Below are 27,805 nucleotides of genomic sequence, written 5' to 3'. Positions count from 1 at the left end.
GAAGGAGACTCCACCACACTCCTTGGCAGCAAATTCCACTGTCGAACAGCTCTTACTGTCAGGAAGTTCTTCCTAATGTTTATGATACCACCTAAGGCTGTCCCTATTTAGAACCTATCTGCTGGACTTTTATTTGTAGCTGCATCTTGGCTAAAATAGGTAAGCACTGTTTTATATTGCAAAGTGCTGCCTTTTAGAATGCATTAGGCAATTAGGGCAGTGATCAGTCACTGTCTAGCCTCCATAGCTTTAGGAGAGGATGTGCTCCATCAGGGATAACCAACACGATGCCCTTCAGATATTACTAGGTACCAAACACCCATCAACCCTGGCGGCTGGCCACGCTGATGTCCAGGGACATCTGGAGGGCACCACGTTGGCTATCCCTGTCCTACATGAAATCCCTGATCTGAGGCCTCAACAGAAGAATAGCAAGTTCTCTATCCGCTGAGTATGGCCCTTGTGATTTGAGCTGTTAGGCTTGCACGAAATCCTAAATAAGCTACCCAGACTGAAAAGCATAACGGATGTAAACCAGAACTACTTTATTTTAGGTAACATGTTATGGTGATGCTTTCATATCGGTGCTGAAAATATGAGCTTTAGCAAATATTTCGCATTACACCCATATTATGGTTCCTAGTATATGTGTGTAAGTTAAACTTCGTTGCTTGTTTTGACATATTTGCTCATCTCAGTGTCTGCAATTTTGACAAAATTCTGGAAAGTTTGTTGCTCAGGAACCGTTGCAGGTCTGACGGAGACGCACTTGAAGACTTTGCGTTTTGTGTCATAGTTTCCCATGCATCTGTGGACTCGACCTCTGATTAACCTTGGCAGCTCCCGGTCCTGTTATGCAAGAAGAATAAGAGGTAAGACCTCCCAACCCTTAGCATGAAATACTAAGCAATGGACAGAGAGAGCCAACATGGGGCCCTCCAGTTGCTTGTGGACTCCATTCCCAATCAGTGCAAACAGCCAGTACGGCCAGTGGTCAGGAATGATGGGAGCTGGAGCCCAGTGGCATCTGGAGGGCAACACATTGGCTATCCTTCCTTTAAAGTAACAGTAACATTGGAATTCTCCTTTTTGTTGTAGTTAAACAACAGCTTCATGCTTCTTTCCCACAATCTAACTCATATCAACAAAGCTGTTTCAGTTTTTATTATTATTTAAAAAATGGTTTATGGAGAATTACAGTTGCAATGGTAAGGCTGGTAAATGTCAATGTAAGGTGTTTATTTTATTTAACAGGATTTATATATTGCTTGATCATCCGTAACCTCTAAGTGGTTTGCATAGGTGTTAAATGTTCCGCTGTCAAAATAAACTGGAATAATCTACAGAAATAATATTTGTTTTGAAAATATTTTTATATGCTACTTGTATATCAGTGAAATTTTAGGACTGACCACATATTCCATGAGTATGCATTTGACATGTGTAATGACTTGTGAAAGAAAAACAGGGTGAACACTCGGGGAACCTGTGAAGCTCCCTGACTGATCATCCTGCTGGGCATGGCCTCAATCCCTCTACTTGTATCAATGGTGCACAGGTGTTTATTGCAATAGAAGTGGTGGCTTCTGTAGCACATATAGTACACGATTGAATAAACATGCAAAACACTTACAATCTCATAGAATACACATGGCATGCTCTCCTTCCCGTCTCTCAACAGGAAAGTCTTGGCCCCGTACTGCCCAGGGGTGACTGCAGAATCCAGGACGCCTAAATATATAGAGCAGGATTTACACTAACAATTGTATCCCATGGTGTCCTAAGATAACATAAACGGCTTTTTGTAAAGGTCTGTTTGGTTGATTTTGTACAAAGATGGAAGTGGGATGACAATCTATTCTTCTAGGGTACTACAATTTGAATTCTGTGGGTTAGCTCAGGCTGTGTGGCATCCACAGTTCCGTCCTCCAACACTTTGCTGCTGTTCTCCATACCCACCCATCCCAGCATCTGCCACTTGAGGCAGCTTCCTCACTCTGTCTAATGTTAGAGCCGGCCCTGTGAGTGAAGCTCAGGTAATGTGTCATAGAATTGGAGAGCTGGAAGGTTGTATGCTTTCACACAGGATCTAGACACGATTCTCAGGTCCGAGGTAGACCTGTGCAAAGTGCCCTCTTGTTGAGTTTGCTGGCAGCAGTGACAGGGAGTAGAGGGCACTTGCAGTGCCCCAAGCAGCACTGGGCAGTTGGATCTAGCCATTGTTTACACTTGCCCCAAAGCAGTGTTCCTCTGAGCCAGGGGTGGGGAACCTCCTAGGCCAGACCATGCCCCTCACCAGCCCTGCCTTGCACCCTCCTTGGGTATTCTTGCTCAGCTGGAAATGTGTCCTTGAACTCTGATAATACCTCTTTACTCACCTGGATGCTGATGCTGATGATTTTATTATTTATACCCCACCCATCTAGCTGGGTTGCCCCAGACACTCTGGGTGGCTGGAAGGAGGCGCTGTCTGAGTATGCGCTGATATTAGCCTACAGTACCGAGGTAAAATTTACAACTGTTGCTCTGCCCACTTTTGCCTCTGACCCTGTCTACCACTGGCATGTGGCCCCTGGAAGCTTACCCAGAAGGGAATGAGAGGCCCTCGGGAGTTAGAAGGTTTCCCACCCCTGCTCTGAGGCATTGCAGCAAAGTAAAACAATGCCTTGGCCCAGCTCCTGGGTCTGCTGGGAGCACCAGGCTGAGAAAAAAATGCAAAGCATGTTGGCAGCAAGATAAGTGTCAGCAACGTGCCTTGCTTAGGGTGCTGGGTCCCAGGCAGCTGATGCTGTTGTCTGAAATATATATTTAATTGTCTGTGCTTGGCATCCTGGCACCAGCATTCTGTGTAGAAAAAAACAATACACTGTTGTACTTACCCAAGACCTCAAATAACAGTGGCACTTTATTCGTATACTGACTCCAGTGTTTCATGCTTTCAATGACTACAGATATAATTCTGAGAGAATTGTCTTTTTCCTGCAGTTTTGCTTGAAACGCCGCTGGCCATTTCTTTCACACAGAAGAGGAAAACAAAAAGAGAACTTGAGGCAATTAAAGACCTTTGCACAGTGGTGAGTTCCTGCTCCAATACTTGGAATTATATATTTTTAAATGTTTTTCTGTCATATGCAACTTTGTTTTTGAGATCCAGTGGGTGTGGGGAGTGAGAATGTAAAATGGACTTCATGTTTCTGCCCTGAATGGATGAGCGAAGCAGTTTTTGAGGTACAGTAAGCCTGCAACTTACGCTCACTTTTCTTAGGCGATCACAAACTTACACAGGTTGATCAATAAATAAATAAATTGGAAAAATGAGGGAAATCAAAATATGAGTAGAAAAAATGTCAGAAGGAGTTGGGAGAGCAGGAAATGACAATTGGCAATCCGATCAGCCATTGCACTCAGCCTGGGAGAGTGTTCAGCTGTTGTCACAGTTGGAGAGTAAGATAGGGCCAAGCAAAAGCACAGAGAGCAAGTGGAGCTGGCCTGTGAGCAAGGGGAAGGTAGTCTGAGCTGGTAAGTGCTGGGTTTTTTATGTTTGGTTTTTTACAGGTTGCTTAAGGGGCCTTCCTGGCTTTATGCATTTTTTCATTTGCACACAGTTCCCAGGAACCGAACTCTCACATAAGTTGTGGGCTTACTGTACTCATTCCAGGGCAATTTCAAGGACTAGTGTGGAGGCCACTAGACCTCTTAGTGAGAAATGATCTGAACAAATCACTCCTGCACAAGATGAACAACTCATATGCCCCCCAAAGACCTGGTTTGGTAGAGAAATTTGTCCAGCATGTAACGGTCAGCTGTACTATGAACTGAGCACCATTTTCCTCCATAAGTTCTTCTCTAGCTCAGAAAGTTGAAACAAGATGTTGTGCCTGCATGGTTTTCATTCAGCCATGCTCAAAGTCAGCCGCATGCTCACAGTTTGAACATGCTCAGAAGCTCTTGAATGTTTTTCCCCACCCCCTTATTCTTAGACTGGATCTAGACACATCAAAGAAGCGTTTCCGTTAAATGCGTTGTTAATTTACACAGGGAAATCCCGTAGGGAAAAATGGGACTCCACAGCACCATCTGGTGGAACAGTGTTATATCACATATACAACACATATAAATCATTTTTTCTTTACCAATCTAGCTGAGTCCTTAGAAGAACTTTCATTGAGTTCTGTGAAACTGCATGGCAGAAAAACTTAGCTGCTTTATTCAGCAGGTGTTTTTTGATGTTAAGCATCTTGTCTTAACTCTTGGTGATTGATCTGAGTTATGAGAGCAGATCACTTAACCCAGCAGCACTGGGTGGATGGGTGTAACTCTGTTTGGGTTAATTTTCTTGGTAGCTCCTTGCAAAATGTTTTATGTGGTTGCCTCATACCCAAATCTAAAACCCATTTTTAAAAGGGTATACAATATGCTAAAAAGTGGGTGGGGTGGGTGGAAACAGGTAATTCAGCTGAGGAAGCAATTTGATTTTATTGGATGATGTAAAATAATTTACAAGTCAACCACTGTCTTAAGTTGCAGATTACTTAAGATTAGAGGTCCCATCCAACAAAGTTTTACTCGGTGTGGAGCCATTGAAATGAATGGGCCAATGTTAGTCATGCTCATTACTTTTCTGTGGGCCTACTCTGAGTAGGACTAGCATTGGAGACCCACATAGGTATTGTGGGAAGGGGAACACACAAACTTTTTTTTTTAAAAATACATGTGTATTATAATGTTACCTGAACGATTTTGACATCTTGAGCACTATCAGCTTTTTTCTCGTTAACTTTTTGTTGTAAAGGGCTGGGTTTAAATGTATACGATGTACTCTGACCCTGTGGGCCCCTCGGCACTGTGTTCTTTCCAGCTGGCCACTGGGCTGTGGCTGGATAGCTTTGTTCTGCTCCTCCTGCCTTGCTACCATGTGAATAGCCAGCTGATTTCTGTTGCTTTGATCCAGTTCCCATCAAACACTCTGGACTGTTGTCAAGCTGTGAACCCTTCCTGTTGTCTGTTCCACTGCCCAAAGCTGGGAAGTTGTTTCTTTTCCAAGTGTTGTTTTTCTCCTCTAGTCTGCAGTGAAAATAGTTGATATGGCTTGAATATATCAAAATATGTATACAAGCATTTAGAAACCCAACAGCATTTTGAAATCCTTTCCTCTAATTCCTCCCAGAAATACCTAGAACAGGGAGAGCCCATGTGGGGTCTTCCAGATGTTACTAGACTCCAGCTCCCATCAACCCTGACCGTTGGCCATACTTAATCTTTTCCCATATATTTGCATGGTAGTAGAGCCAGCATGGTGTAGTGGTTAAGAGCGGTGGACTCGTAATCTGGTGAACTGGGTTCGCTTCCCCGCTCCTCCACATGCAGCTGCTGGGTGACCTTGGGCTAGTCCAGGGGTAGGCAACCTAAGGCCCGTGGGCTGGATGCGGCCCAATCGCCGCCTCAGTCCGGCCCACGGACGGTCCGGGAATCAGCGTGTTTTTACATGAGTAGATTGTGTCCTTTTATTTAAAATGCATCTCTGGGTTATTTGTGGGGCATAGGAATTCATTCATTCCCCCCCTTAAAAAAAAATATAGTCCGGCCCACCACATGGTCTGAGGGACGGTGGACTGGCCCATGGCTGAAAAAGGTTGCTGACCCCTGGGCTAGTCAGACTTCTGTGAAGTCTCTCAGCCTCACTCACCTCACAGAGTGTTTGTTGTGGGGGGAGGAAGGGAAATGAGATTGTTAGCCACTTTGAGACTCCTTAAGGGGAGTGAAAGGAGGGATATCAAATCCAAACTTTTTTTCTTCTTCTTCTGTTGCAACCTACATTGGATCAGGCTGCAACCCATCAGTGGGTTCCAACCCACCAATTGAAGACTAGTGATCTAGTCTAACCTCTGCATGTTGTTGCACCTTAAATTTTTACAGAATTCCTCCCCACCCATCCTGCATTTCTAGTTCATGTCCAAAGGGCAGAACTTGAAGCATAGGCAGAGTGAATTGTTTCATCAGCACAAAAAGGTTTAACTCCAAAATCCACCTGGAGGGATTCCAGTGAAGCAAAGTTTCATGTCAAATGATATTATGACCTCAGCTGGAAGAAGTTGTACGCTTTGGGGGATGCAACCAACCTCCAGTTGTTGAAGTTCTTTCCTGCTTGTGATACAGCTGATGTTGGTGCGTTTGGGTGTCTTAACACTGAAGGTGGAACAGGAAGCTCTGCTGGACTTTAAGGACATAATTTTAGAGCTTACACTGCATGATGAAGAGACAGATGCTTGTAAAAATCATATGTGTAATCATACAGTATCAGTTTCCATAATTTTAAAATAAATATAATTACAGGAATATAACTGTATAAAATATACTTGCAGTGAGGAGGATTAATATATTTAAGATGTGTTCCTTTTTTCCATACATACATTGTTTTCTGTAATCGAGTTGGTTCTGGCTTTGCAGTTTCCCATTCAAAATCTTAAAAAGTCAAAGGGCACAGTTAATTGAAATCAAGTTCATGATATTGGTAATATGTTGTTTGTGAGCTTGAAAAAATATATACATGCGAATTGCATTTGCACTCCTCATAATCACAGTGTTGTGGATTCCATCACATGCCCACCCTGAACTAGTAGTGCTTCAAGTTCCAGTTCTCCAACACTGAAGATAATTGCACTTTCATCTTTCATAGTAATCTCCATGTGTGCCTGGAATCCCATGAAACTTTGAACTGTGACAATAACTGTCCAAAATAAGAGCTCTCAGGTGCCCTTCTAACGGTGAAAGTTATTACAGGTTAGGGATAGACATATCTGTCATTTTCCAATAGATTTGCTATGTTTATGTTCTTAATTATTTATTGTGAGCAGTCTCAGAAATGTGGCTGAAGGAGGTTCGAGCCTGCTCAGGGGGAAAGGAATGCTAAGTGTCAGGCGGAGGGGTGGCAGGAATGGAAAACCAGGAAGACAGAATAAAGAATGAAATGGAGTATAGTGGTACCTTGGGTTACATACGTTTCAGGTTGCATACGCTTCAGGTTACAGACTCCACTAACCCAGAAATACTGCTTCAGGTTAAGAACTTTGCTTCAGGATGAGAACAGAAATTGTGCTGCGGCGGCATGGCAGCAGCAGGAGGCCCCATTAGCTAAAGTGGTGCTTCAGGTTAAGAACAGTTTCAGGTTAAGTACGGACCTCCGGAACGAATTAAGTACTTAACCCGAGGTACCACTGTATCTGAGAAAAGGGCTGCCTTTCTGGCCAGAAACCCTGAATACGAGAATTTTACAATGCAACATTTTGTTGCAGGTCCCGCTTGGAAATAAATACGTAAAATAAATAACAACCACAAGGGGAGGCATTCCCCCCCCCCCCCCGTGGATTCTTTCACAGCATTCCTCTTGAAGCTGACAGCCCTGCAGACATGTGGGCTGGGTTGATCACATGGGTACTTTCCCTACAGCACTCCTGTAACATTTAAAGGGCACCAGTGATATAAGTCCTGGCTGGATCAGATGTCAGGGCCTATCTATTTATTTCAACATGCTGCCTCCATCAATGGCCATTCAGAAATCCCCGGAGGCTCAGAAGAAGGACATGAAGCCAACAATCATCTCCTGCTTTGTTTCCGCCCAGCATCTGGAAATTGGAGGTACATTGACTGAACATGGCTAATTGCTGCAGCCAAACTTGTGCTCTCTTAATATAATTGTTTATAAGCAGTTGTCGGTATAATCTATCGGTTTCCTATTTCTGCATCAGTAGTTTGCATGGTCCAAATTGAATGCACTCCTTGAGAAAAGCTAGGTAAGCAATTATTTTACGGTTGCACTGTTGTACATTACCATTTTCCAAAGGCAGCATTTTGAAACCACAAGGCAATTGAGAGGTAGAAGTTTCTTTGCTAAGAAAGCTCCCCCTCCCCTTTGACCAGCATAAAATAGGATTAACTGTTATTATTATAGTAATTAATCCTGGCAGAAATTCTGCACAGTAGCCTTTTCAAGCATATTAGAGATGACAGATATATCTTCTACAATAGTGCGCCCGAAATTCTCCTTTCCTGTAACATGGACCTATGATATGAACTGAAAGAAAAAAGGGCAGAGTTTCAAGAACTCCTGTTTAAATGTCAGCGTTCCACATAATTAGTAAAGACAAGAAAGTAGTCCTGCGACCTGCAGATATTTCAGTTGTATAATTGTGTATTTTACACACACACACACACACACACACACACACAAACACAATATTGTCCTCCACTTACCAGCTAGCATGGCAGAATAATCCACATTTTCAGATGGTTTGGTGGTAAATAGCTCATTTTTAAGTGGGTTTGAAGTGAGTGGTTGCCTGTTCCTTTTTTTCTGATTGAACAGTGGGACTGGTAAGTAGCCTAAAATGCGAAGTTACAACATAATATGTATATTATGTTATGATATTATTCTCATAACATTATTTGTATTGATTCTCACACACAAACACAAGCTAACAGTTTGCTCTGAGGCAGAGTTTGAACTATCCCCCACCTGCAAAGGCCACCTCCCGCATGAGAATGGCACAGAAGGCCGCAGATACTGTACTTCCAGTATTTCAAACCCTCAAGGGCAGGTCTAGTGAGGAGTGTGGCTTGAGGACAGAGGTTACGGCCTGGAGAGAGTCCCTAGGGCCAGGTAGCGATGTCTGGAGGGCCACACGTTTGCTGTACATCCTACCCTGGATCTCTAAAGCTCCCCCACCTGAACCACCATGACAGGCATTTCATCAAGTCATCGGAATAATTTTCAAATTCAGTACTAGTGCAGTATTGATACCTGCAGTAGAGCGGTTTGAACTGTCAGTTAAAGTCCTCTTCATTTCTCCTTCCACAATACCTAGACACACACACAAAAAGATAAATGACTGAGCACTCGTCTTTTCCCAGGGGTGATGTAAGCATTGCTTTTAAGAGAATTGTAGTGCATTATTTAAGCGCAGTAGTTTACAACAAGATTGCACTAAATTTAAAAATATAATATATAGATTGGGGGTCAGCAAACTTTTTCAGCAGACCTTGTGGGGGGCCGGACTATATTTTGAAGGAAAAAAAAGAACGAATTCCTATGCCCCACAAATAACCCAGAGATGCATTTTAAATAAAAGGACACATTCTACTCATGTAAAAACACGCTGATTCCCGAACCGTCCGTGGGCTGGATTTAGAAGGCGATTGGGCCGGATCCGGCCCCCGGGCCTTAGTTTGCCTACCCATTATATAGATGCAAACACACAACAAGCAAAGTTCCCACCAGTATGCTGCGTAGATAATGCTCTACTGATCAAACAGGTAACATCAGGATTCATTATAAACGTTTATTTGTTTGCTTATTATTTGCAAACTCCTCGGTAAGAAAAAAGATACATTTAATAAAAGCATATTTAAATATTTTAAAGACGTGTAAAAATATTTAGGGCACACAGTGCTCCATACACATAGACAGAAAAAGCTGATTTGGTATCCAGGGTGCATTGTCTGTTTAGGACATTGGCTCCATGATTGAATCGCTGTCATTTTAATTGTGCTTAATGTTTTTTTCATATGAGACTGCGCATCACCTTGAGGCTTTTTGCACGAGGTGACTGATAAATATAACAGGTAGATATTATGGGCTGCATCCAACCCGCTGGGTTATTGGTTTGTTGTTTTTATTTTGATTATATATTTTGTGGTTTTATAATTTGATTTTGTTCCGTCAACCTCCCTGAGACCTCCAGGTCTAGAGTGATATGTAAATTCAATAATTAATAATAACTAAGTTTTCTTCATCGTAGACCCATTGAAATTAATTGATCTAAGTCTTGATCATGAATTCCAATAAGTCTTAGGACAAAAACTGGCTACAACCCTACGGTGACCATTTTTGTGCATTTTCTTTTTAAAAAAAATGCAACTGGAAAATATTTTTTTGAGGAAAATACTGAGGGACCCTTGGGCCAGTTACTGTCTCTTAGCCTAACCAACCTCACAGGGTTGTTGCGATAATAAAATGAGAGGAGAACCACGTGCACTAATGTCCATTAAAAATAAAGGATAGCATGCAAACCTAGGTAGAACAGAGTGACATGAGATTAAACTGTTACCTAGTTTAAGCAGAATAAAAATAATCCCGTCATTCACTTTGTGTATAAATACACATCCAAGCTTTCATAACTTCTGTGGCTGGGAAGGCTGTGTATATGGGAAAATAAAAGTTTAGGAGAAGAGCTATAAATCATGTCTTACAATGCAATTGAGAGGGTTTTTCTGGGCGCAGGGGGAGGGGGAAAACAACCTGGAATTTCTAGTTTCTAACCAAGCTCAGTTTTGTTTTAACATGTTGGATTGCTTTCTCCCTTGTGTGTTTAAGTCACATTTTTTCATATGTGTACAACTCTCTAGCTGCAGGGGAAGGAGGGGGAATTAAAGGACTGACTAAATTACAAGAGTCTTATTTTTTAACAGAAACACACATTAAGAGAAAGAATAATGAGATTTTAAAAGGCAAGGGTGAGGACAGAATCAGAACTGGTGACCAGGCTGGCCGGAAAACAAAAATCATGAGGAAAAACTAGGCTTAAATGCAAACATAAAAAGGTCATCTGTTGCTGGCATCGTAAAGTGCCTCTATCTACAAGCACGAGGCTAATGGAGGAGGCAAGAAAGTGCCTCAACCCATTTGCTTGAGGTTGATGGCTCCGTGCGAGAAAAATGGCGGTGGGTGGAGGGAAAAGCCTAAACGCAAACCTGACAGAGGAAAAAAAGGCAGGAAAGTGCCTATATCTATCAGTGCAACGCTGATGAGGGAGAATAGTGGAAGAGTGCCTAAATCTAGCTGAAAGGGGAAGGTAGCGAGAAAATAATTTGCCTACAATCCATTAAAATCAGGTTAATGAGGGGGACGAGAAGGAGGCAGGGAAGGGCCTAAATCCGTTAGGTAGCATGAGGTGGAAAAAGTGGAAAAGGCGAGAAAACACTTAAGCTTTGATGCTGACAGGGGTTACAAAAGGCAAGAAAGTATGTGTGTGGGGGTGCTTAAATTCATTTAGAGAAATGGTTATCTGAGGAAAAGGCAGGAAAAGTGCCTAAATTGCTTAGTTATGGAGTGCCAAAGCATGAGGTAAAAAAGGCGGGAAAATGCCTGACTCCACTATCCTGAGGGTGAGGGTGGCACAAGGCTGACAAGGGAGAGAAAGACAGAAATAGCACCTAAACCCACTATTTATTTATTTACAAGTATTTCTAAAGCACTCGGTATTTTTAAGAATTAGCACAAGACTTTTAAAGTCGGGGGTGAGGGGGACGGGAATTCCTTCAGGCTTTCAGCGTTTCTCCTTTCCTGTGAGATTCTTTGGGGGTGGGGAGCAAAAGGAGATAAATCTCTCTCATTCGGACTTTTAATTCCAGAGAGAAAAGAGCAGAAATGGGAAAAGGAGAGAGAGAGCAGGACTTCAGGGGAAAGAGGGAGGAGAACTGAAAGTATTAAGTACTAAAAACATAAGGAGAAAAATGCAGTTTCTCCTTCCTCCTGTTTGCACAGTGATGTCAAGAGCTGCCACCCTCAGTCCCTGAGGAGAAAAGGTCAGAGCAGCGGAACCACCAATCTTATCCACTGTTAACATTTTAAAATATGTGCAGTTTATGTAATTGGTATATTATCAGATTTTTTGTGGTTGTTTACCCCCCTCCCACTTGTCTTTCTCCTAGTTGCAGAGTAGCCAAGATGGTTGTCAACACAATTCCCCACATAACATATTATTATTATTATTATTATTATTATTATTATTATTATTATTATTATTATTGCTGCCTTTCCCCCACCTCTTGTTTTACCACACACCCCAGTTATGATGATGATCATCATAATGACAATTAAGTTTATTAACACACACACACCCCACACCTTGACCAGCAGGTTGCAGGGCGGGTTTCAACAGTTTGAAATTCAAAATTAAGAACAGTTAAAACAAATGACCATCACAGGACCCCTGAAACGTTCAAAAGATCTCCTTTCTTCTGGCCAACTGACACATTTTCTAGAAAACTCTCAATTAATATGATGTTCCTTCCCCAGAAGTCCTTTTGATTTCTTCAAAATGGCCAAAACTGAGCTTTTAAAAAAAATAAAAATAATAGTGTATATAATACTTCAGGTATCCCCCCCGACTCCTTTTCCATCTCGACTATAAATGAATTAAGACTGGTGTAATAGAGAATTTGCTGCCCCACAAACCCTTTATTATGCCAGATATTCAGGCAGCCCCCAGGTTCCTTAAGGAAACCTTTTTTTTGCTTTTTATTCATTTATATATTTTTTGAAAAGCATTTATAGGCTGCCTCCTCATGCAAAACATCAGGGCCGTGCTCAATAACATTTACAGCATTGCATAGAACGCTATAAAAACAATCCAAAGGAATAATAGAAAAGGCCTGGCTTCTATTGTCTTGTGTCCTGTTGGGATAGTTTGAATATTCTTTGGACAAACTCCACCTGTGCTATGAGCGGAAAGGGAGTTTCTGTGGCATCTGCCCTGAACTGTGTTTGGAAACGCGCTGTGTGTCTTCTGTTCGGATGGTTTCTCACCCACCCCTGAGAGCAAACCCTGCCGCATGCTGAACATCAAAACAATTAGCCTCAATTTTTCACACGGCTTTAGTAAGAAAGGGGTTTTAGACTCTCTCTTTCTGGCCTGTTAACAGAGGCTAGATCGTGGCATACTTATGGCCACCGCAGACCCTCAAAACAATCTGTGCACGTTCCAAAAGCACCGAGTTATTCCAGCTCTTTACAACTGTTGTGATTCACTGGCTCTGGCGGCTTGTTAATTAACAGCCTTGGGGAAATGAGGGCAAAGGACAGTACAGATTGTACTTTGACATACAGTGTAACTGCTCCATCGTAGCTTAAGAAATCATCTACCATCACAGTTATTTCTCTAGGAACTTTGAGGGCAGGGTGCAGGGAAAGTCGAGGCAATATAGTTAAAAGAAACGGTCTCTGTCTGGATTAAGACACCGACAGCCTCAGTAACTATTAAGTGGGTAATGTGAAACCAATGGTGTGACTAGATTGCTGGTGGTGTAAGAAGAGGTGTATTTTTGAATCCGTGGCTGAGCTGCCTGGTTTTATATCTTCTAACAGAATCAGCATAGGTGAGTGGTTTGTTTGTTTTTAATCACTGCTGTATAAATTCAAATAGTAGGGAGGCAAATCTTCCTCCGCATTCATCCCTCTACAAGCACCGAAGGTCTGGCAATTATTTTTTGCATCTCTGTGGGACATGGCTTTGCAAGGAGAGGAGCTTTTTCAGCCTCCCAGCTGGGTAGGACCACCCGGGTTTTGCCAAGCTGAGCGTTCCTTGAGCTCAGTGTAAGTTGCACAGAACGTGACTGTGAGGCAAACTCCAGCAAAGACCCTTCATCAATAAGGGGACCACTTTCCATGGCTGCCAGCTTTCATCTGGAGCTAACTGCATCATGCTCATTTGGGTCACGGATGGATGGCTATGTCAATTTCAATTTCTTTCTGCTTCTCTCTTTTCCCAGCTTTATCAGTCAGCACATTTCCAGACCTATGTTTCACTTGCATAAGTCTGATAATTCTTTTTAATTAAAAAAAACAACTCATGAAAATTTGTCAGCATTTTAAGTGTGCAATTCTCCTAACATAACACATTTTTGTGTGCAATTTCTCCTAAAATGCAATTATTTTTGCCATCTATTTCCCCTAATACAATGTGTTTTAATGCTATTTTTAGTAATATATTCATTTTATGACACTTAATAATAATAATAATAATAATAATAATAATAATACCTTTATTATCAATGTACAACCTGTGTACAATGATATTATATCTCTCTTATATACACATTTTTGTGAACATTTTGTTTGTTTCTGGTTGGGGAACTGTTATGTAGAATTTTGATAAATGCAAATTTTGAATGCTTGCTCTGTTTCAGTACCTGCATTGTTTTGGGAAGTGTGGATTTGGATCAAAATGTGAACTGAACTGAATTTCTCACCATTATTTCCCTGCCAGTTGGTATTGTTGTGTTTTGTTTTATGCCATTGTTTTGTGCCCTTTGTAGCTTGTTCAGGGTCCTGAGAGTTCTTAGGAGACCTCCTGTTCCTCTCAGGGACTTACAATTCCCAGAGTTCTCTGTGAAGAGCTTGATTGTTGAATCATTCTGGGAATTGTAGCTCTGGGAGGGGACTAGGGGGGTCTCGTAACATCTCTCAGCATCCTTAAAAAACTACAGCTCCCAAAGTTTTGGGGAGGGGAAAACCAATACTGTTTAAAGTGACATCAAAATACTTTAAATATATGGTGCCAGGCAACCCCCTTTTTCATTTCCTTGGCTTTCTGACAGTTTTGCTCCCCTTAAAATAGCTTCAACCTGTGTTGTTTTTAACAACATGTCTCTGTGAATTGGATATTATTGATATTTGGAAGGCAATCTGAGCAGAAGAGAGAGATTTCAGGATAAAATAAATGTAAAAACTTGATAGCGGAAATAGAAAGTTATCCAGAGGAAAGTATGGTTGCTGCTTGTGATAGAGAGGAATGCTTAGCCTTCTTAGCAACTTTTTATCCAAGGGTGTTTTTAGTATCTTTAGTATGTATATTGGCACACATTCCTTTAAACAAACAAACAAAAACACTTATAAGAGAAGAAACCTTCTGCCACCCTTAGAGCCTTACCATAGAACTCTTAAAGCTGATTCCAACATATTACTATCCAAATATAGCTGAAAGAAGGGGCCAGTCTTGGGAGGAGAGTTAGTTGGGGAACACCCATGTAGCAGAATAAGCATCTAAGACTTGTTAGGGAAATGTTTATTTTCCAAATAACATCAATTCCAGGCAGACCAGAGAGCTGTAGGCATCACAGCAATCTGAACCTTTTTGTGTGGCTTTGTTCTGTGTCAATTTCTGTTGTTTTTTGTCACTTGTTCTTATTCCTAGCCTTTCTGTTTTGGTTTGTTGTTACAGCTGTCATTAAAGCTGTTTCACAGAATGAATTCTTGTCCAGTTGTAGCAAGAGAGGGTCCTGTGCGAAGGGTCGCTATCTTTGGAGGAACCCACGGCAATGAGTTGTCTGGGGTATTCCTGGTCAAGCACTGGCAGGATGATGGAACAGAGATTCAGCGACCGGGGCTGGAGGTACAGCCTTTTATCACCAATCCAAGAGCAGTGGAGAAATGTTGCCGATATATTGACTGCGACCTGAATCGGGTTTTTGATCCTAAAAGACTTGGGTAAGCCTAACCTCTGCCTTGTGTGTTTGAGTGTATAAACGATTAAACAACAACAAAATGTGCATGCATTTAAGATTGCAACGCTGCATCTGCTTACTTGAGAGTAGGTAAAGGTAAAGGTACCCCTGACCGTTAGGTCCAGTCTCTGGGGTTGCGCGTTCATCTTGCTCTATAGGCCAAGGGAGCCCACGTTTGTCCACAGACAGCTTCCGGGTCATGTGGCCAGCATGACTAAGCCGCTTCTGGTGAACCAGAGCAGTGCACGGAAACACTGTTTACCTTCCTGCTGGAGTAGTACCTATTTATCTACTTGCACTTTGACGTGCTTTCGAACTGCTAGGTGGGCAGGAGCTGGGATCCAGCAATGGGAGCTCACCCCGCTGCAGGGATTCGAAATGCCGACCTTCTGATCAGCAAGCCCTAGGCTCTGTGGTTTAGACCACAGCACCACTTGAGAGTAAGATCTACTAAATTCAGTGTGACTTACTTCTGAGCAGACATTTATAGGGTCGCACTGTTCTGTAATACTTGACCACAGGAGCAGCAGTCATCTATGCACAAACAGCTGTAACTCAAAGGGAGAAAATACATGCCTACTGCTTAGAGGGGCCCTTCTGGGGTAAGGCAAATGTTCCTCACGTGTTATCCAGTCACAGGGTGAGGTTTTTCTCCCTATCCCGCTGGAGTCTTCCACATCCAGAGCAGCAGCACATGTAGAAATCCTGTTTTCATAAGTCCACAGGGTTGAAGCGGTTATGTCTGCAAGAAACATCCCTGAGGTTGGATGAGAAGACTCCAAGCGGGCACTCAAGGATTCTTTGGCTGTGCATTTCTCAAGCAGTCATCCTGCCAGATGAATAATGCCTTTTTGAAACTTGAATTTTCCAAAGCAGTGTGCTACGTGGCAGTTCACATGTGTGTATACCTGACATTCAAAGGAAAACAATCATTGCCCACTGCCTTCGAACACTCCTAAAGTCAATTTGAAATGAATCTTAGGCAGCCTTCATAAATGTATCACATTGAGATGGTGGAGTATACCAGCAAGCCATGTCCCCACTCTTAGGTACCCATGCCCCCAAATCCATGCAATCAGATCAATGCATAAAATGGGCTCCTACTTGTAAGCAGCTGTATGTTCATAGGGACATGCACATGTTCTCGAACCCTGATTGCACAAGGTTTCTGTTTATGTGCAAGCCTGTACATGCGTAAGAACCCCTTCAGTTGAAAATGTGGTTGTTGGGGGTATGCCAGCATCAAAAGGGGTGGTTTGCCAGCGTGGCTCAACCAACCACCTCCTGCAAGCATTTAGGGCTTGTGTGAAAGCGAACCAGTGAAAAAAGAAACCTTTGAATCCCTAGGGTACAATCACATTGCATAGATAGGGAACAACCAAATTAAGAATGATGTGCATTATTTAGCTTTTTCATCCTTTTAAAAATGCTAATTTCACAGGAAGCTAAACTGCCAGCATAAAGGTTTAATGAGAATCAGTACCAGCATTGCTGTGCGTGTGTTAAATTAAAGTGCTGCTATTCATCTGAGCTCCCAGTGTCATTTTTCCCCATGTGTCCTGAAATGAACTTCCTGGGCAATCTAGCTTCATGGGACTGTTCAGAATGTCACTGCACACAGGCAGCCACAGCACATTGCCAAAGGTAAAAATACAACTCTGTTTAAATACAGATAGGGCAGCTCTCTGTTGTAGTGTGAAGAAGGATTACAAAATTCCAATAGCTGCCTATGTTCTTAAGCAATTACCAGTATTAGTCATTGCAGGCCATACGCTGCTGTCAGTAATGAAGGAGACAAACACACATGCAAATTGCTGATGGCCACCAATTCTGACATTAAAGAAACACATACAAATGGAAGAATAAGTATCCTGTGCCAGATAAATGAAGAGTTAATTATTTTTCTTTTTTTTAATTGCAAAAGGAGCAAATGGCTAATTGATTTTTAATTTGTATGCACTTTTTATCAACAGCGAACAGCTTGCAGACAACACTCCGTACGAAGTGAGAAGGGCTCAAGAAATAAACTGCATATTTGGTCCAAAAGGTAGCCATGAAGCTTATGACCTTATCTTTGACCTGCACAACACAACAGCTAACATGGGTGGCACCATCATACTGGAAAACTCCAGGGATGATTTCACAATTCAGATGTGTCGCTATATAAAGGTAAAAAGTTCTAATCCCACATGAGTTAACTGTGCTGAATTCAGAGCATTATAGAACCAGCACCAAATTCCCAGAGATCATAGGGACATAGGAAGTTGCCTTATACTGAGTCATACCATTGGCCCAGCTTGCTCAGTATTGTCTACACTGACTGGCAGTGGCTTTCATGGGTTTCAGGGAGCCCTATCTGGAGATGCTGGGCATTGAGCCAGGGACTTAGAATCATAGACTTGTAGAGTTGGAAAGGACCCCGAGGGTCAACTAGTCCAACCCTCTGCAAGGCAGACACTCAACTACTGAGCTACAGCCCTCCCTCTAATATGGCATAGCGTGAAGATAGGGGGAGGGAACCTTAATATATTCCATGCCCTATAACTTGCATCTGCTTCCAGCACTGGAATCACAGCTATTGTCAGCCAGTCTGTGGCCAGCCAGTCCTTCTGTTTAATTCCTGAATTAGCTCTTCTACCTCATTCTAGGGCCAAGGGAGGGCTACAGGTGTATGTGGCTGAGCATTGCTAACTGACCAGGAAAAAAAGAATTCTAAAAAATATTTTATTTTGCTGTACAGTGGTACCTTGGGTTACATACACTTCTCGTTACAGATGCTTCAGGTTACAGACTCCGCTAACCCAGAGATAATACCTCAGGTTAATAACTTTGCTTCAGGATGAGAACAGAAATTGTACTCTGGCAGCGCGGCAGCAGCAGGAGGCCCCGTTAGCTAAAGTGGTGCTTCAGGTTAAGAACAGTTTCAGGTTAAGAACAGACCTCCGGAACGAATTAAGCACTTAACCCGAGGTACCACTGTATACTGCTGACTAAATTTTGCTGTTAATTGTTGCTTTTAATATTTGGTTGTAAATAGGGATGAGTTTCTAATTTTTTCACTCTTCAGTTCTCCATATTTCCATATCAGTTTGCATTTTTATTAAAGTCTGCATTGAAATTCACCAGCATTTAGTGCACATTTCTTCTACTTTAACATGTCAATGCCATAATCTTTTCCTTCACGTGCCACAGCTGGAGGCAGGAATGCTTCTGAATACCAGTTGCTGGAAGGAGAGAAGAGTGCTCTTGTGCTCAAATCCTGCTTGTGGGTTTCCTCTAGTGGGCATCTGGTTGACCACTGTGAGAACAGAATGGTGGACTAGATGGACCACTGGACTGATCCAGCAGGCTTTTCTTATGTTCTTATGTGTGAACTGTGTAGCTCACTCTGGCACCAAAGAGCCAGGTTATTGAGTTCAGCACCATTTGGAGATGGCAGGGTGTGTCTCTCTGTGTGGTTTCTCTGTAGCAAATTCCTCTCCTCTCCCCAACACTCACAAGGGTTAACTTGACGTCAGTAAGACAGATGAGTGGAACAAGTAACAATTAGTTTTAAAAAAATACCATAAAGTCATTATGGATCTGGTTTAAGGTGATTTGATGAAGAGCTGAGCTGTGTGTTTTTTTAAATTCACCACACATAAGACATTTAAATGTTACTTCCCCTGCAGGAGTGGTGGAGGAGAACACTGCAGGAACATTTGAGCAGTGTGCTCAATTGTACTGCTCATTTGCATTAAAACATTGCTTGTTTAAAACAACAGTTTAATGTGACATGCAAACTGGGCCAGTATGTGAAGAATGTCATATAGCTAAGCTACAAATATCCTGGTTGCTGTTGTTGTTTTTTCCTGTAAGAAAACCTAAATCAGAGTTGAAAGGATGTGGGATGGGAAATTGCCCTAAAGGCAGCTTAATGCTTGGTCCTCTTGAGCACTGCTACATTAATTTTCTCTCATTGATAATTTAATGCTGGAATCATGTTCACTTATATTATCACAAAACAGAATTCAGTGAAGCATACTTTGTGTGATCTAAGAGAAAGATCACCAACAAACACTGCTTTGTACTTTTTCTAAAGATGGCCTACTTATTTTAAGACAGCTCAATATGAGACAACAGTCGAGGACAATGCATAAGCCAACTTTTGCACTAGTGGTCTTCTGTTAACTCAGCATTAATGTTTGGACAAGTACAATATTTAAACAAATATTTTCCACAGGATGCTTTGGCTCCAGAAGGCTGCCCTGTTTTCCTCATTGAGCATCCCAACCTGAAATATGCAACGACCCGGTCTATAGCAAAACATCCTGTTGGTAAATATGAACATTATAAGCTTTACCCAGTCCTCAGAGATGAAATATATGCAATTGTGTTCCCAGATAGGCTGGTACCTAAGTTATGATTCATTGAGTCATACAAGTTAGTTATTTTCAGCAACACCCATCTGCTTTTGGCAACCACATCTCAGGGCCAAACTCAAAGTATCCACATCCACACCCTACATTAAAGTACTCTTGTAGCACTTTAAAACTTGTGGCTTACCTAAAATAATTCCTGGGAGCTGTAGATTTCTAAGCATACTGATTTCATGTAGCTTCACAATTCTCAACACCCTGAGCAAACCAAAGTTCCCAAGACCCTGCATGGCTGTCAAAGTGGTATAAGAGTGCTTTAAGTGTAGGGTGCAGAGGTGACCAAATTCTTAGTGCCACACTTCAAGAAAGATAAAAGACAATATTGGGATGTTTAGAGGAGGGCAATGGATATGGTCAGGGGTATGCAAAATAAGCCCTGTGAAGTAGGGTGGAAAGAACTGGGTATGTTCTGCCTGGAGGATAGAATTTGGATGCTGACCTCTGTCCACCACTCCCAGTGTGGTAACAGCAGTCACAGCCATGGTTGCTTCTCTCCTGGGGAACAGACCCTGCATGGAGGTATGCTTGGCAAGCACCTGGGTCCCTAAACTGTGCAACTGCTTTCCCCATTTGAACAAACAAAAAATGTGTGCAATGCATTAAGGAAAATTTTAAATAACTGGGAATGTATACAGTAATTGAAACAAAAAATGTGGGGGGAAAGGGTATAATGCCAGTCAGATAGTGCTAAAGAGGAAGGGGAAGCTGATATATCCTTCACTTTTTATGCAGGCATTGAAGTGGGTCCTCAGCCCCAAGGAGTTCTCAGGGCTGACATTTTGGACAAAATGCGGAGGATCATCAAGCATGGCCTTGACTTTGTGCAAATGTTCAATGCAGGTATAGCAGTTGTCAGTATTAAGCAAGCATCAAGTAGTTTGCTAATGTGCTGGTAGGAAATAGCAATCACAAGAGATTTTTGCAGTGTCCCTCCTAACAGGAGCGCTTCTGTTCAGGATGCCAGCCATGCCTTCTTCCAGCATATTCCACTCCATCCCACTCCCTTTTTTCTTTTCCAAGTAATACTCAACATTATCTGACTAACCTGAATTGGGCTACTTGGTGATGTGGCGGTTGACCCTTGCTGTTTTGTAAAAATATGCACTGTAGTTCTGCAGTCTTGGTGAAATGCTTCTCGGTTACACTTTATTTGGCTCCAAGTCTTTTAACACTGACCACCTGAATTCACAGTGATGACTTAACAAGAGAATCTTCTTAAAGCTGTAAGGTAAAGGTAAAGGAACCCCTGACCACTAGGTCCAGTCGTGGCCGACTCTGGGGTTGCAGTGCTCATCTCACTTTATTGGCCGAGGGAGCCGGCGTACAGCTTCTGGGTCATGTGGCCAAAATGAAGACTAAATCTTAAATCTTAAAGCTGTCCCTTAAAGCTGTACTGAAGACTAAATCCCACACATCCTTTGCCATATACCTGGGCCTAAATAAATATATCCACAGTTTTAAGCAGGCTTTTATTGTCTACCTACACAGCATGAATGCCACAATACTATACAGTACAAAATAATATTTCATTTGAAAAATTCCTTCACAGTTACAATAATAGCCACTGACAATAGCTACTATTGTTATCTCTGAAGGTATGATCTGATGGCACCTGAGAAATATAATTACTAAACTTCATAAGATGCTGACAAAAGGAAGCATTTTACTAAATTCTATCATCTGCAGAATATATTTTATGCATTGTATATTGTGATTAAGGTCCCTGATTTTCGCTGTTCAGATAAAATTTAGATCCGACTTTCATGCATCGCTGCATAACTGGGTCATCTTTCAGTAACCCAATCTTCTGAAGTAAGACGATCTATAGAAAAACATTTTCCTGTGACCAGATCTAATTATGATATTAACAAGATACAGATAGCTACCATCTTAATGACTTCAAACATTGTCAATAAAAAGATTCATTAGATTCAGTTTCTTTCAAAAAAAATATACTAAGAGCTGTTTGACATAATACTTGGAGACGTTGCTCTTTTTTTCTCCCTAGGAAAAGAATTCCCTCGGTGTACAATTGAAGTTTACAAAATAATGGAGAAAGTAGATTATCCAAGAAAGAAAAATAATGAGATCATGGCTGTCATTCACCCTAACCTGCAGGTAAACACATGCCATTTCTCTTCAGATATATAGTCTGCTGCCCTGCCCTTGAACAACAGCAGTGTCGGAATCTGGTGTACAAATTCCCCTTTGTTAACAGGAAAGTTACTAAAGGACCATGATTCATTCCATATGGAATGAGTGTGTGACTGTCTTGAATCAGCTCCCATATGGCTGATTCTTGAGTCGCACATTCATTTCATGCACAAATCTTGCTCACTGGAAACAAGCATGAGAGCTCATGGGCCTTGCTAGGGCCTGCTCTGGATATAATCCTCATTGAAAGACAGCAAGTGCCTTGCAGGCTTTTTCCCTCCCCCCCACCCCCCGCAAATTCCCTTATCCATTAGTTTTCCACTGTTAACTGTAGTTTATGGTTGCCTGCTAGATGTGAATATATATCAGGGGTGGGGGAACACTTTTGGCCTGGCAGGTCAGATCTTTATCTGAACTTTGACAGATTGCCAGGGTCACCCACCTGTCAGATGACTATCTGACATCATGATGACATCATGACCTGTGGGTAGGAAGAGCAGTCCACTTCACCAGTGCAGTCCCCCCACTGCCCCCCCCCCGACAAAGCAGAACCAAGCAGAATTTAACCCCCTGCTCATCAGCTGATGAATGGAGACTTCAATCCTGCTCATGAGGAAGAGATTAGATGAGTATGCCAGTTCACTGGCAGGTGTAGCTAACATAGAATTAAGCTGGGTGACATCAGCTGATGGACAGGTGAGCATGGTTTGGGGAAGTGGCCAAACAGGAAATACCCCTTGGCAGGCCAATATCAGCCTATGGGCAAGAGGTTTCTAACCCCAGTATAAAGGAAGGCTAACAAGATAGGCAGTAATTAAAAATACTGTGTTTTTATCTCCTTGTTTCCCCCCTGTCCCACAAGGATCAAGACTGGCAGCCTCTCAACCCTGGTGACCCTATGTTTTTAACTCTTGAAGGAAAGACAATCCTATACGAAGGAGACGTGATAGTATATCCAGCCTTTGTGAATGAAGCTGCTTATTATGAAAAGCAACAAGCTTTTGTAAAAACTGTAATAGAAAAATTGAGTGCAGAAGGGATCAGAGCATGTGTCTCTTAGAACTGGAATAATTTTTCATTTAACTTTTTCAAAACTTAGGATGAAACCCAATTACAGATGCATTTGATCTTTCTAACTCAAGATGGCCAGAACTCATAGGCTGTAACTCAGACAGAGACTTTAATATTTAATGGTAAGGAATATTTTTTTAAGGAATAAGCACTTTGAAGGCAATATGATCAATCAACATTCAGAAGCATTGTTAGTATGAATGTATTTTAGTATTTTTTTTATAAATACTAAATGCTAAATATTTTTTTAAATTAATAGCACTTTTTAATAACAGAAATATATGTTTTGTATTTAATGTGTTATGCCCCAAGAAGCTGAACATGGAGCTATTTCATGGCCATTACTGAGGAAGCAGAAGAGGCAATGGACAAATTAAACCTGTAAAGATTATATTGTATTTTACACCAGTAAGGGCATCTCAAGTTCTGGAAGTGCTGCTATTATGGGAGAAGTTTTGTTGGAAATCCTGGAAGCCAGTACCACAGTTTGGGGGCAAGCACCCTTTGGTGAGAGAACCCCAACAGAGATTTAACATAGCAAAACATGCAACAAAGGAAAGGGTGGAGATAAAGGCTGTAAAACCTTTAAAATGTGTCATTTCTAGTGAATCACAAAGTATACCACTTTTAATGGTTCTTTCCAAAGTATTCCACTTCTCTAGCACACAGGTAGACCACACGTTTAGTAAGCTATAAAATGGATTATTTACAAAACTCTTCAAATGCCAGATTCATGTACTTTTCCATATAGCAGCCAGAAAAAGTTGCACAGGCAGTAAAACATTGCTTGGTTACAAAATGGTAAAAGTTCCTAAACTATTGGTGTAGGATAACATTAGTTTCAGACTTCATTCTTGTCTGAAACAAAATAGGCTGGTTAAAGCCATGTGGCTGGAAGGAGCAGCTCAGAGCTCGTCGCACACCAAATTCACATGCAGACTAAATAGAACAAAAGGCTTGGTTTTCTAAGCTGAGGGGAAGTGGCTTAGGCTAAGCTTGCATACTAGTTATATGAGGCTGGTTTAACCTACAAGATTCACCTCTTGAAATCCTGCCTGCCATGGTTAGTAGCAAAATGTACCTTATCAGAGAGACACTGGATACTACATTAACATTAAACAGCAGAGAACACGGAGAAATGGGCTTGGTGGCTTCAGAGTAGCATTCTTAATAGAGTCACATCTGAATATTATTTAGGGAGGTTAATCTGGAACTGGAGTTGGGGAAAGGTTTCCAGTGAGAGTGAGAGTGGACTTATGAGCCAAAACATTTGGGTCATGAGGATGATCTCCTCCGCATATATGTGTGTGTTTAGATTTTTATCAGAGTGGTAGCCCTGGGGATATATAAATAAATTATTGCAATATTTTTCTCCTGTGGAGGAGGGGATACTTGTGCTCTTGAGGGACAACTCAACCGACTATCCCCTCTATCCATTGCAGAAAAGGTACTTATACCGGTAAGTCCAACATTCTGTTTTTTAAAAATTGTTTTATAAAGTTTGGGGTTAATAAAATGGAACAGGGGTCTATCTATGCACGGATGGTTTCAGGCCTGAACACACCCCCTTCTATCTTAATGGACCCATGGCAGGCTTACCTGGCAGTGGTGGTAACATCAAGCAGCAGAATTAGCTGTGGACAGTTTGGAGCATTGTGAGAAATAAAAATGGGGGCCCAAGGGCACAATGAACTGGTTCCATGGTACCTTCTGTGCTTAGCATATATATATATGCGCACATGCTATTTATTTGCATTTGGGAGGGGAGGGCTTGTTGGGTCAGGTACGCCAGATTGATTTGTATGCTGTCAGTGGATTCTTGTTGCTGCCTTGTTGGGCTGTGTATGTGATAAAGGGGAGCCATACTGGGGTGAAGGCACCCTCTTCTATTTGTTCCAGTGTCAGTTTCAGTGTATTGGTCCATGTTTACTCCTGACAGTTCTCTCCAGTGTCTAGCTATGAGGCTTCTGGCTGCTAAGAATAGGTGGGTTATAAGCTCTATAGAATGTGCTCCCATTGTTCTTTGATTGCTATTTATGGGTGCTAATGTGATTTGTGGAACAACTAAACAAAACATGAGAATCAAATGTTTATAAAAGTATCCTTTTTATTTCTCTTATTCACAATAAATATCTTTTTCTTAAAAACATTGAATAACAACAAATATTTAAATAAAGGTCATAACATTCAGCATAACAATGGTACCATATTATAGTTTCTATCTTTTCCCTCTTTTTTTGTTCTTTGGAAGACTTATCTCAAATGGCCATTTGGCTCTAAAGTGCTGATTGGGAAGCAAAAGGGTACAACATCCATAAAGACACGCCTTTAGAATAGTCTTCGGAAAAATATGCTGGGCTATTGCTGCACCAGTGTCTCTGTGTATGTGTGCATACACATCTAGTTAGCATACAAACCATCATTCATAATTTCACAACATAAAAACAAGAACACTCTTCAGTAATTATCCATGAGGATTAAGGCACATTCTGCAGGAATGACTAGATATAAATACTGTACATATACACCATAAACACATATAAAATATTCCCTTTGGATATGTGCTCATCTTCCTTTCGCAGGATAAGATTGGCCACCTTTTTGAATCTCCTATTAAAGTCAGGAGGTGAGGTGGCTCCTCCCATCCATTCCCTCCGCAGTACTGTCTTCTGGCACCTGGGCAAGCAGGTACCCAGGTGAGCACAGGAAGGGTCTGAGAGAATAACCACTCTCAGAATGGTTAGTGCTGAAGATTTCATACTGTGGTTTCACTTCAAATCTGAAATGCATTTTGTGTGTCATAATTTCTTCATTGTTTCCTAGTAGAGAGGTGGATGGAAGAAGGTAGATAGCGATCTACTAGTACATCTCAGGGCCATTTGCAGTAGATTGGCAAGGATTTCCAGCTCCCAGCAACAATAGCAGCAACAAAATGACTCCCTGCACCGCCCTTAATTTATACTGCTGAAATGAAGAGAGCATAGAGGTAACCAAGAGTGGGTTTTCATGCATAACTTTGTTCCATTCTGCTGACCTAAAAAAACTTCTAGCTTCAGTATTCTTTTAAGCATATGTCTTTTGCACCTGGCTCTAGTTGGTGGATCTCAAGGATCTAGTGAAAAACAGACAATAGATCCCAAGGGATTCTAGTAAAAATAGAAGTAGATCCCATAAGTTTGCCCACTCCTGCCCATAGTACAACCAACAGTCTCAAGGTTTCATAGGAAGTAAAACAAACAAACAAACAAACAAACAACAAACAACAAACAAACAAACAAACAAACAAACAGCACCCTTCAAAAAGGCAAAAGAGAGATTCTGTATCACATATTGCCAAGCTTTAAGAGAACCTTTTGACAAAGAGCTATCTTTAAAATATTTATAGACCTGAGGTTTCATTTGGCACACTTTCAAAGCAGAGTTGTGAAAAGTTAGTCGTTGGTTTTGGAGATGGAGGGCCAGCAGTTGTGAAAAGGCACTCTGTTTCCATCTACGTGGTTGGTCAAAGCACAGAAGCAACATTTGTGGTATCCTAACCAAATATTTAAATGTTTTCAGTCCATGGAATATATTACCATTTGGAGTGCAGAGGCCCAACCAAATAATCATTCCTTTAACTTATGCAGATGGACCTTCACACAAGTGGGCTATCTCAAAATCTTATTTCACTGTACCATTTGGACCAGTTGCTCTTTCTTTTCCATGTCGTTGCCCATATTTCCCCTTCCATGACTTTGCTTTACTGCCTATCATTTCCACAAGAAACCAGTTCAGCCAGCTTGTGAAAGTGAAAGCTGGGCTGTGTGAGGAATAGCAGCAATAACAGCAGATGTCTTTCCTGCCCACACCCCTGTGATTATGCTAGGAGTCTGGATAGTCTTATATAGTCCAATGTACAGCTCTATGGGGTTCCTGTTGGGGCATCTGATTGGCGACTCTGAGAACAGGATGCTGGACTTGGGATGGGCCATTGGCCTGATGCAGTAGGCTCTTCTTGTGTTCTCTCGTTACACAGATGTTTCTGGCAAATCATAAATTTCTTCATACGTATTCAGAGTGGTCTTGCTATTACTCCTTGATGCGTCATGCATTCTGCTGTAATCTAAAGAAAAATAGTCAAAATTGTTTCCCCACCTCACCAGTACATTCATTTAAAAACCTTTCGTAAATAAAATTGTGTATGTAAGTACAACAGCACATGCCCCATTTATTCACTGAGGCTGTGATCCATCCTCTGTGTGTACAGTGGGCTTGGGAAGCTGCTATATTCTTAGCCAGAGATCATTGACACATCTTGGTTGGCATTGTCTACACCAGAAGCAGTGCACTGGGTAGGGTGGAGCTTCTGTGCTAGCTTCCTGTCTGATAGGTTGCTGTTGCTTACCAATAGGGGATGGGCAAGGAGGCTGATGTCGTGCAAACATACTAGTTAGGAGCACTGGATTTGCTGCACCAGAGCATTTGCACTATTTATTACTTATTTAAACAATTTATATACCATTTAACTACAACAGTCTCTAAGCAGTTTGCAAAAATACAACACAAGGAATATTAACTCAGTTAAAACTATAAAATCACTGAACATGCCTACCAGAATGAAAAAATCTTCAGTTGGCCCTGGGCGTTTAAGAGGGAGTGGGCCTGTCTGACCTCAGCTGGAAGGAAGTTCTGTAAAATTGGCCCACAATCTGAAACCATGGCTCCTGGTGGATACAATCTGTGCATCCGGGCACTGGGGACAACTGTGACTCCCCACCCCACCCCTCGAAGACCTACGTGATCAGGACACATATATATGTGATTGGGTGGCCTTTGAGGTATCCTGGACCCAATTTGTTAAAGGCCTTGTAACCTGGCCCAGTAGGACTGGAGCCAACAACCTG

The 27,805-nt window shown here is 41.8% G+C and overlaps 3 protein-coding genes across 20 annotated transcripts in view; 1 reads left to right on the top strand and 2 right to left on the bottom strand.

The window, feature by feature from the left end:
• Positions 1 to 527: 527 nt before the first annotated feature.
• Positions 528 to 10,184, bottom strand: SPATA22 (spermatogenesis associated 22). Of its 3 annotated transcripts, XM_080983169.1 has the most exons (9): positions 10,104 to 10,184; positions 8,798 to 8,857; positions 8,251 to 8,379; positions 6,411 to 6,462; positions 6,120 to 6,215; positions 4,731 to 5,064; positions 2,880 to 3,012; positions 1,634 to 1,731; positions 528 to 849 (listed from the first exon to the last, which is right to left on the bottom strand). In XM_080983169.1, the coding sequence occupies exons 2-9, from the start codon at positions 8,838 to 8,840 to the stop codon at positions 658 to 660; spliced, it is 1,077 nt and encodes a 358-aa protein (XP_080839295.1). In that variant the 5' UTR covers positions 8,841 to 8,857; positions 10,104 to 10,184; the 3' UTR covers positions 528 to 657. The 3 variants fall into 3 exon arrangements, with proteins under 3 accessions (XP_080839295.1, XP_080839297.1, XP_080839296.1); XM_080983171.1 differs by lacking the exon at positions 6,120 to 6,215; XM_080983170.1 differs by lacking the exons at positions 8,798 to 8,857; positions 10,104 to 10,184 and adding an exon at positions 8,513 to 8,701.
• On the top strand, positions 2,948 to 25,604 carry ASPA (aspartoacylase). Of its 9 annotated transcripts, XR_013979850.1 has the most exons (8): positions 6,470 to 7,635; positions 15,037 to 15,262; positions 17,253 to 17,448; positions 19,502 to 19,595; positions 20,430 to 20,537; positions 21,706 to 21,815; positions 22,714 to 23,044; positions 25,505 to 25,604. XR_013979850.1 is itself a non-coding variant. In XM_080983179.1 (7 exons), the coding sequence occupies exons 2-7, from the start codon at positions 15,021 to 15,023 to the stop codon at positions 22,909 to 22,911; spliced, it is 948 nt and encodes a 315-aa protein (XP_080839305.1). In that variant the 5' UTR covers positions 2,948 to 3,074; positions 14,997 to 15,020; the 3' UTR covers positions 22,912 to 23,141. The 9 variants fall into 9 exon arrangements, 8 of the variants coding, with proteins under 8 accessions (XP_080839305.1, XP_080839306.1, XP_080839300.1 ...); XM_080983179.1 differs by lacking the exons at positions 6,470 to 7,635; positions 25,505 to 25,604 and adding an exon at positions 2,948 to 3,074 and having other exon boundaries at positions 14,997 to 15,262; positions 22,714 to 23,141; XM_080983180.1 differs by lacking the exons at positions 6,470 to 7,635; positions 25,505 to 25,604 and adding an exon at positions 3,020 to 3,519 and having other exon boundaries at positions 14,997 to 15,262; positions 22,714 to 23,141.
• Positions 25,010 to 27,805, bottom strand: part of TRPV3 (transient receptor potential cation channel subfamily V member 3) — a 36,447-nt gene continuing 33,651 nt past the window's right edge. For all 8 annotated transcript variants that reach the window (XM_080982905.1, XM_080982901.1, XM_080982900.1 and 5 more), the window contains one exon: positions 25,010 to 27,024. In XM_080982905.1, coding sequence (XP_080839031.1) covers positions 26,930 to 27,024 — 95 coding nt within the window. In that variant the 3' untranslated portion in view covers positions 25,010 to 26,929. The remainder of the gene's footprint in view (positions 27,025 to 27,805) is intronic.

Source organism: Podarcis pityusensis (assembly GCF_964106645.2).
Source record: "Podarcis pityusensis genome assembly, chromosome: 15".
Lineage (NCBI taxonomy): Eukaryota > Metazoa > Chordata > Lepidosauria > Squamata > Lacertidae > Podarcis > Podarcis pityusensis.
This window is presented reverse-complemented; position numbering and strand designations above follow the sequence as displayed.

Excerpts from the sequence above, each read along its gene's own strand:
- SPATA22 (XM_080983169.1), bottom strand. The coding sequence starts at position 8,840 with ATGAAGAGGACTTTAACTGACAGTTCAAACCGCTCTACTGCAG. Across the intron at positions 6,463-8,250 it reads TTATTCTGCCATGCTAGCTG|ATTTTGAATGGGAAACTGCA; the intron begins GTAAGTGGAGGA and ends TGACTTTTTAAG. Across the intron at positions 5,065-6,119 it reads AAGAACTTCAACAACTGGAG|ACTAGAGGAGAAAAACAACA; the intron begins GTTGGTTGCATC and ends TTTTCACTGCAG.
- ASPA (XM_080983174.1), top strand. The coding sequence starts at position 7,527 with ATGCTGCCTCCATCAATGGCCATTCAGAAATCCCCGGAGGCTCAGAAG. Across the intron at positions 19,596-20,429 it reads TATAGCAAAACATCCTGTTG|GCATTGAAGTGGGTCCTCAG; the intron begins GTAAATATGAAC and ends CTTTTTATGCAG. Across the intron at positions 20,538-21,705 it reads TGTGCAAATGTTCAATGCAG|GAAAAGAATTCCCTCGGTGT; the intron begins GTATAGCAGTTG and ends TTTTCTCCCTAG.